The 9076-nt window shown below is 34.2% G+C and overlaps 1 protein-coding gene across 1 annotated transcript; it reads left to right on the forward strand.

The window, feature by feature from the left end:
* Nucleotides 1-8287: 8287 nt before the first annotated feature.
* On the forward strand, nucleotides 8288-8798 carry LOC128776143 (ATP synthase F(0) complex subunit C2, mitochondrial-like). Its single transcript, XM_053899682.1, has one exon. It carries the CDS (start codon nucleotides 8303-8305, stop codon nucleotides 8726-8728), a length of 426 nt encoding a protein of 141 aa, XP_053755657.1. The 5' UTR covers nucleotides 8288-8302; the 3' UTR covers nucleotides 8729-8798.
* Nucleotides 8799-9076: the final 278 nt, after the last annotated feature.

The following is a 9076-nucleotide window of genomic DNA, read 5'->3' on the forward strand; positions in this document are numbered from 1 at the left end:
ACTGTATCAGGCAGAACATTCCACAGCCACATCCAGAAAATAATAGTTTTCAAACAGAAAGAACAGACTCTGTTTTCCCATTCAAGCCTCATTTGTGAAAGCTGTGATACATAAGGATTCCTAAGAGGAGAAGGTAGGTAAAGGCAGCTAGGATCCAGATGAGATTCCAAGATGTTCCACACAAAGAACCTTATGCAAATAGTAAATAAATTTTTAGATGGAGATCTTAATAAGTTAAGAGGGGGACTTCATCCCAACCAAAAGGGTCAGGGGGATGGCACTTAAATTAATCAATTAGTGCAAAATAATTTTAAATGTACATGCCTATTTTATATTGCAGCTATTCAAATCCAACTAGAATACTTAAGATGAAGATCATTATCTCTGTGAGGATTAAAAGACTAATAAATTACTAACAGCCCATCCCAGGCTGAACATAGTTTATACTTGTTCTTTGATATGCAGTTAGAGATGCTATTTGCAGACCCTAATCACTTAAACTTACAATTATTCTTAAGACTTTGCTCAAAAACACTTATTTCATTTGTAATTATAATGCTTTACCTCAAAGATCTTAGAAATTGCTATTATTTGTCTAAAGTTAAAATTCCCTGTTACTTGCATCCGTCTTATGAGTTTTCAGTATAAAGGCTTGTGAATAGCTCTCTTGTATATAACCTCTGCAATCTTGCTTCTTAGATTCATATTACTCAGTTGTTGAGAAAATTGAATGGTGACACTTTTGAAACTTGCATGCACCTTTATTTAAAAAAAACTGTTGTCATCATACAACATTTTTTGATTAACAAATAAAAACTCTGGGCTTTCTTTTTCTCTTCAATAGACCATAAAAAGTAAATTATGGGTCCATCACTACATCTCCCAAGGGAAAAGCTCTAGAAATCTCAGTAGGATAGTACTGGAATTAAACTGCCATGAAAAGAAAAAAAATAGTATATAAATCATCAAATCATATTTCTCAGTTAAACTCATACACATGCAGTTCATATATCTAAATCTGGCCACGAATGCTACAGTTGGTTGGAATATTTCCATGCCTCAACAACCTACATATTAAATTGATTGATCACTTAAACCATCTCCTGCTTCCTTTGATCTCCCATCATTTGCTATAGTGTTTGATGACTGATATCACCAGCAGGGGTACATCATCTAGACAGAATGCTAGCCTAGAGAAACAGGGAAAAGAAACAAAAACGTGTCTGTCAAAAACACATGATCAAAAAAATGATATTTTACAGGCATATTATCACTGTCAGCTAAATGAAGAGGTAAGTGAAATAAATGCGATCTGAAATTAGAGATGAAAAGAGATTCTACGACTTAAATTTTCAAAGACAGAACAAATACTGAGGGTAAAATTATTTGTGGAAGCCACATTGTTTTACAGTCCAAAGCATAGAAACAATTTTCAGATAATTCATATCTTCACTCTTCTATAATATTTATGCAGTTTGGGAGCTGAGTGGTTTGTTTGTGATTTAATACTCTTCTGCTTTTTTTTTTCCTCTGAATGTAAAACAACAAACAAAAGCTACCATAAGATCAGAGCATTTTGGATCAGCATATCTGAATATGCCTATCAATCAGTCATGTTTTCTTATCAGTTACACCAATTGTTTTCCACTGTATATGAAGGGAAATAAATTACACCATCTGGATTTCTCTTAACAGAATACATTCAAAGAGTAGTTTAAAATGTAGTTTATAGCTTAATGCCCTCCATAGCAATGATCTGAGATAGCATCCTACTGCTATTTTTAATTGCAACTCTTGCAGGGAAGGATTAAGCATCAGTATCAAAGTTACAGAGTAAAATAGGTCAGTCTCTTATCCATGGGTCCTTACACCATGATGCTGTTTACCATTCCTACTATTTGTCCTAAAACACTCGCCTCAGCCTTTATTGAAGAGCCCTATTGCCCAAAGATCTCAATTAAAAAAGAAAAATCTAAAGTAAACATTGTACTTCTTAAATATTTTTATAGAAAAAAAAGTTCTATATTTTCTATTTCTATGTTAATTTATGCAATCCTGTACCTAGAACCACTGTTTCTATTTTGCACCAGAGTGACAGGCACTATGACCTCACAGGTCTTTTGCCCCTCCAATTTCTAAGATTAAACTGAATTATAATGACAAGTTATTTGTGCAGAAACACTTAGACTAATGAAAAAAGCTTGTATTAAACCTTGGATTTTCAGAGTGCAGTTCCTAAGAGAGTTGTTGCCAACGTTTTATCCCCAGCACCTTCTCTCTGACTAACTCTTCTGGCTACTCAGCTTTTCTTGTGTCAAATACATGAGTTTCCTCTGCTTCTCTCTGCCCTTCAGGAGTCCTCATCACTTTCATTGTGGTGAGTTATTTGAAATACCTTACTCAAAAAATTTGCTTTCTCTCTTCTTCCGTTGTTTTCATGCTAAATCCTAACCTGGGTTCAGAACATTTTTCAGTAATCTGATTAAAACCCAGTGATATTAAACACAAGGGAGAGAACAGAATATAAAGAAGTCAGATAACCTAAAGGAGATAAATTTCAATCTATTTTTAAGCTTATTAATAATGTGGGGACTGCCTTCTCCCACATGAATGTACTTCTGGGATTTGCAACACTAAGCCAGCGGGAATGTTTCGCTTTGATATGTTTTGTCTTTGGGCACTATGGTCCCACAATTGGAACACCTCAAAACTTCAGTAGCTATCATATTACTTCCTTCAATTCTCTTCAGTTTTCCTGGACCTCCTAGAATACTTGTTCTTTATTCCTTCTTTAAGTGAAGTGCTATCCTGGGTTTTGGGGGTGGGAATCCCTGTTAAAAGACAAAATTGGACTGAGTACATTTTAAAGATCTTACTGGTTTTATTCAATGATCCATGAGTCAGGCAGCATCCTGACTAGGATGTACAAAATGAAAGGCTCTGATAGGCGGGAGATGGGACAAAGAAGTTACTAGCAGAGTAGATTGTTTCAAGCAGAGTCATTCTTCTTTGGGAGATGGCAGGGGTCTATCAGGCACATTACCTCACTAGTGCTGACCAGGAAATTCCACACTGACCAGTTAAGATTTCTGGAAGAGAGTGAAACCACAATTTGGGTAAGTAATCAGTCCCAGGTAATAAGTCTGCTGATGTAGGTTTAGCACAAATGACTCCATTTTGTTTTTGTTGTCTCTTCTTTAACATCCCCTATCATATTTAGAATATAATTCTCAATTTAGCTACTAAAAGTTCCCAAATCTATTTAGATTAACTCATTTGCATAGTTTACCCTACACTTATTCTGATTTTTTCCATGAAGGTAAGTAACAAAATTAAGCTTCCTGCAAACAAAAACATTTTCCCCATTTTTTCTCCTACCTCCTTAGCATCAAACATATCATCGTTCTCAATCTTAAAAAAATTATCTTCCTTCTCACATATTAGTTATAAAAACAAAAAGCATTAACATTATTATAAATATGAAGGATAGGCCAACAAAGAAGTGATTGTTAGCAGAAGAAAATGAATAAAGGTCTTCCAGAGAAGATGTTAGGTCACACAATTATGCAATTTGTAAGTATGTATGAATAAAGTATATTGCTTTGTGTCACATTAAAAAGGATTGAATTATGAAAGATGTCCAATGGTCTCATCAGACATATTTTCCTTTATTTTAAATTGTGTTTATTTAATTTTGTGTTGTTCATATAGGATGGGTCCTGGGACTGGGAACATTGCATCATAACAGACTCCACATATCACACCTCGTCAAAAACTACCAATCCAAGATCTTACAGCATAAATTGCAAAGAAGCAGGATCTATGATAGAACTTGAAGAACTCTGTTCTTGTTTACTTATTTGAAATTGGTTTCAAATATACTTACTAAAGAAATGGATTAAGGAAACTTTTCTCTTTCTAAACAAGTAAAGTTACATGTAGGATTCCCTATATGGCAAAAAGGGTGTATGAAAGATATTTAAAATGCTTCACCAAGTTTGAAAAAAACTTGACTCAAAGATAGTGTTTATCAGATTAAGATTATTAGTTTACATTTTGTTCTATTATTTGCTTATTTAAAAAAATTTATGTGGGACACCTCGGTGGCTCAGTAAGTTAAGCATCCAACTCTTGATTTCAGCTCAGATCATGATCTGATGGTCATGAGATTGAGCCCCATATCAGGCTCCATACTGGGTTTAGAGCCTGCTTAAGATTCTCACTCCCCTACTCATGTGCTCTCTTTCTCTCTCTAAAAAATAAATAAATAAATGAACAAAAAATTAAAAATTGTTTGTATTTTATAAGATGGTAATCCATTGTAGAAATAGTGCCACAACAGAGTACCAAATATAAGCATGAATGTCAATGAGATAAGCAAGGACATTTTTTTTAAGTTGATCAAATGCTATTAACAACTTTTCTATAGAGCTTCACTCTAGATGTTCTAACACATTATCATTTGATAATTAACATATTAGTTTTTTGATTTCTGAGAATACGTCTGTTAGACAGCTTTTCTTCTACTTTGATGGGCAGTTATTTTCTGCCAATTTAGTTTGAAAAAAAAATTCTTACACATGTCATTTACAACAATTTTTGAGGGAAGAACCTATAAAAATTGAGAAAAAATGGGGTGCCTGGATAACTTAGTCAGTTAAGTGTTCAACTCTTGATTTTGGCTCAGGTCATAATCTCATGGTTCATGAGATCAAGCCCTGCATTGGCTCTGTGCTGACAGCATGGAGCCTGCTTAGGATTCTCTCTCCCTCTGTCTCTTTGCCCTCCCCCCCCCCAATAAATAAATAAACTTTTTTAAAAAATGAGAAAAATAATATTAGAAAAACACTACCCCTTGGGCCTGTTAGAAATGCTTCTCAACTTTGCTACTATAATGAGAACTCCAACTCACACTCAATAAAAGTTAGCCTGAAAGTTGTCCTTCACTGTAACAGATGGCACTCAATTTGACCATTTCTAACCAAGATATCAATTTGCTTCCCAGAATGCTGACAACATAGAAAGTATACAAGGCCAAGCATCTATGAATTGAACATACAGTGTGAAGTGGAATGAAGGTGCTCAAGGTACTCATTTGGAACTATTATCACCTGACCCAGCAAAAGCACTCTGTATGATTTTCCTCTGTTTCCTTATCACTATGCAATTGATAGGAGTATATGTAAGCACAGTAGGCCATATTTATAGGCTTGAAAGCAAAGGGCCAGACATGCCTAAGGTTTATGGAGATGCTGTAGACAACTATGCAATTATCTAATAATTAGCCAAAGTCTGGGTTTGGAATTCACTGTTACCAAGGTGACCAACCTCTCAAAGACAAAGAAACAAAGAATTATTTGGCTTGACTAATGGGAAAAATACTCTGTGCACACAGGTCAACTTTCATTTCTATTTCCCATACACAGTATTATACAGCTTAATTTTACCTATGATAAAACTAGGCAAAATGCCTTGACCTGGCCCTCACATTCACCTTGTTCACATTTCAAGATTAGACCACCAGTGGATTACTCTTTTACATCTTCACTTTTATTTTGACTTAGCCCTATCTCCTTTCAACCTAAAATATTGCCTTTACTAAATATAGACATGTATATAACAGAATATATTACAAATAACTTGAGCTGCTATGAATGGTCAGTTTAGATATATCTATCTCCATCCATATCTATCTATCTATCTATCTATCTATCTATCTACCTATCTGTCTCTCTAGATTTATTGAAGATGATTTTATATCCTTCGAGTATCTTTATAGCCAATCTGGAAACATCTCTAAACTAAGATACTTTATTTACATCTATATTTTATCTAGTAAGTCCAGAAAATATCATTGTATTAATTTGCTGAACTAGGAGAATCTCGGGTGACATTACAAAAGCAAGGGATAATAGAAACAGACAGTGTTGATGCTTAATTCAAACACTTGTTTATTTTCTTCTTCTTTTTAATATGCTTATTGATTTAAAACTAAAAAACTTAAGTAACAAAGTCATATATCAATGGAAAACACAAATTATTAAATAAAGGATGCCAAAAAGACATGAAAATCAATTTATTGCACACCAGTCTATTTTTTCAAAGATCCATAATTTGAAGGCAAATGTAGTATAACTGTAACTAATCATCCCACACATTGGTTTTGTTTTCCATTAGTTCAGTAATATGCTGAAAAAGATAAATACAAAAATCACACCGAAAGTAAATTAACTTTCATAAGAATAGTGCTTTAAGATTCTAGTCTTCCTTCCATAGATAGGGTATAATTTTACCCTAAGTGATTAGATTTTATTTGGATCATGACACTCTATTATATGAATTTACTCTTCTAATCTGTCAGAATCATTGCTCTGAAGTTGAAAATATTCATATTGATACAATTGCCTTAGGCCTTTGTGAAATAACATTTAGTTCTTCTGAATAGACAGTAATTTATTAAACTGGGTAAATATTATATTATCAAATACAGAAAATGGCATATATGATTAAAAATATAATATCCTAAGAGTAGCCAATTAGTTCAGAGGCATCATATTATTTTTATGAATATACTTCTGATAAACATGTCACTTTAGCATCTGAGAATTACTTATATTATTATTTCCTTCCTATCATTATAAATCAATATTAATTAACAAACTATAGTATGACAGATTCATATACTGGTTATTTTTAAGGATAAAAGTTACTCTGATCACTTAAGAAACAGATTTCTTATTTACTTTTTAAGATTATTTTTCTTGCTATTGTTAAATCAAATTACTTAGTAGTCTACAGTATGATTAAGAACATTAGTTAACTGTATTTAAAATTAAAGATTTTCTGATTATTCATGATACAATCAGGTTATTTATTTATACCTTTAAAGTTATAGTTATATAAACCTGGGAACGTTCACATCATCCTTTTAGTCATGACAAATACAATAATATAATGCATTTATTGAACATAGAATCTCTAAGTAGTACTGATATGTTGCAAAGTTCAATATGAAGTTAAAAATTTACTTATGGAAACTCTCTACTCATTCCTTCATTGCATAACCAAGGATCATACATAATGCAATAGCGCAATTGCTAAGAGTGGGATTAATCAAATTAAAGTTTAAGAATATTGACTGTCAATTTGTTTTAACAGTTTTATTATAGTAACGGTCTTCAATTTGGTAACTCTACTTTAAAATGAAAACAAACTGATGCTTTGCTATATGTTTAAATTAAGCTTGCTACTTTGGCCTTGACACATCCAAAATAAGAACATTATTCAACACTAGCACAACGTGTTCGTATATCAGCTAGAACTATTGGAGCCTGGTGTCCTCTGTAGACATTGAACACAATTACTTGATGAGTGGAAAGGTGGTTGTTTTTCACTGACTTGAAAGGGCATATGCAATAATTAAAATTTTGTTTGAAAAACTGACTTCACCCTTTTGAACCTGGCTTGAGAAAATGATGACTCAAGCAGTCTTCAGTGGAATTGCTTTTGGACACCCTTAGCTAGATCTTAGTAAAAGTTCCTCTGCTCCTTCATTTGACAAGTGAACTACAGATATTTTCTATTGCACATAGATCTTTTTATTCACATTTGCAGACAATGGTGAATGCAAAGCAGAAGTAATAAATATCACTTGCTAAATTTCAAATCTTTTTAAAATATTTACTCATTTCTCCTATTTTTATAGATATATAAAAGAGAAGTCAGGCTGCTTCACACTGCTCTACCACCACCATTACCATTTGTATATATTTTGTGAATCAAATGCAGCATTTTGTTTGTAGGTTTTAAAGCCTGACAGTCAGAATGTACAATTTAAAATTATTTAATTGGGAAGGCTCTTGCTAAGCAATTTCTAAATAGTCTATGCAAAGCTCTCTCCATTTTTGGGGATTTTAATGGTAAATAAAAGTAACTGTCAGTCCATTGTCGTCATCATCACTGATAGTTTAGAATAAACACCACAGGGAACATTTCATATTGTGGAAAAAGTCAGAATGCATGACCATACAATTACAAAGTCAAAAAGGTGTCTACATCTTCAGGTAACTACAAAAAAATGGAATATTTCTAAACCTGACATATACAGCAAGAGTTCCCTGAATGCCTAATTACCTGATAATATTGAGAGTTTCTAAGACTGTAAAAGTGCTATTGAGTGCCTGCCCCTTAATAGCAGGGAGTTGCTCCTTTTTGTCAGATTAATGTGAATCAGAAAAACTACTTTGACTGTCTTCTCTGCACTAGGAGCATCTCTCCTGCCATAGCACCTCATTCCCTGAAAATGTACACCCATGCAAAGTCCTTCTCTACCCCCTTCTTGGTCAGGAGCACTACTCAGCTGTTGAGCGGATCACTGTCTGCAGTGGTGCTAAAACCACCAGAGACACTGACACATAAGAGCCTCAGCAGTTTGGCAACCCCATGTCCCCGGACCTCATTTACTCCTAGCTACAGCTTCCAAGCCAGTGCCATTTCAAGGGACATTGACATAGCAGCCAAGTTCACAGGGGCTGGGTCTCCCTTGGTAGTAGTGGCTGGCTCTGTGACTGTGACTGCGACCATGTTTGGAATCCTCATCATTGGTTATGCCAGGAATCTTTCTCTGAAGCAACAGCTCTTCTCCTATGCCATTCTGGGCTTTACTCTTTCAGAGGTCATGGGGCTCTTTTGCCTGATGGTGGCCTTTCTCATCCTCTTTGCCATGTGAAGGAGCTTTCTCCACCTCCCATAGGTTTTTTTCCCATGTCTTGTCTGCCCTGTATGTTCCTTTTTCTATACCTCCCAGGCAGCCAGGGGAAAGTGGCTGGGTCAGTTTGACAGAGGGAAGACAGACAAATACTATATTAATAAGAAAAAGAAAGAAAGAAAAACTACTGTGGTTTTCTGATGCATTGAAGTTATTGACTCTAAAAGCTGAAATCAGAGAGGAGAAAAAAACTTAGTAAGAAGTTGTATTATTTCATATCAGAGTCATCTCGGTGCCTTTTTCACCACTAGGAAGATCTCAAGAGTGTCCATGCAATATAGGTATTTTAAAAATGAAATTTAGGAACTA

The sequence above is a fragment of the Panthera pardus genome, unplaced genomic scaffold, assembly GCF_024362965.1.
Source record: "Panthera pardus isolate Hobbes unplaced genomic scaffold, ASM2436296v1 HiC_scaffold_1, whole genome shotgun sequence".
NCBI lineage: Eukaryota > Metazoa > Chordata > Mammalia > Carnivora > Felidae > Panthera > Panthera pardus.

What these genes read in the sequence shown, in the direction of transcription:
- LOC128776143 (XM_053899682.1), top strand. Translation starts at nt 8,303, where the DNA reads ATGTACACCCATGCAAAGTCCTTCTCTACCCCCTTCTTGGTCAGGAGC.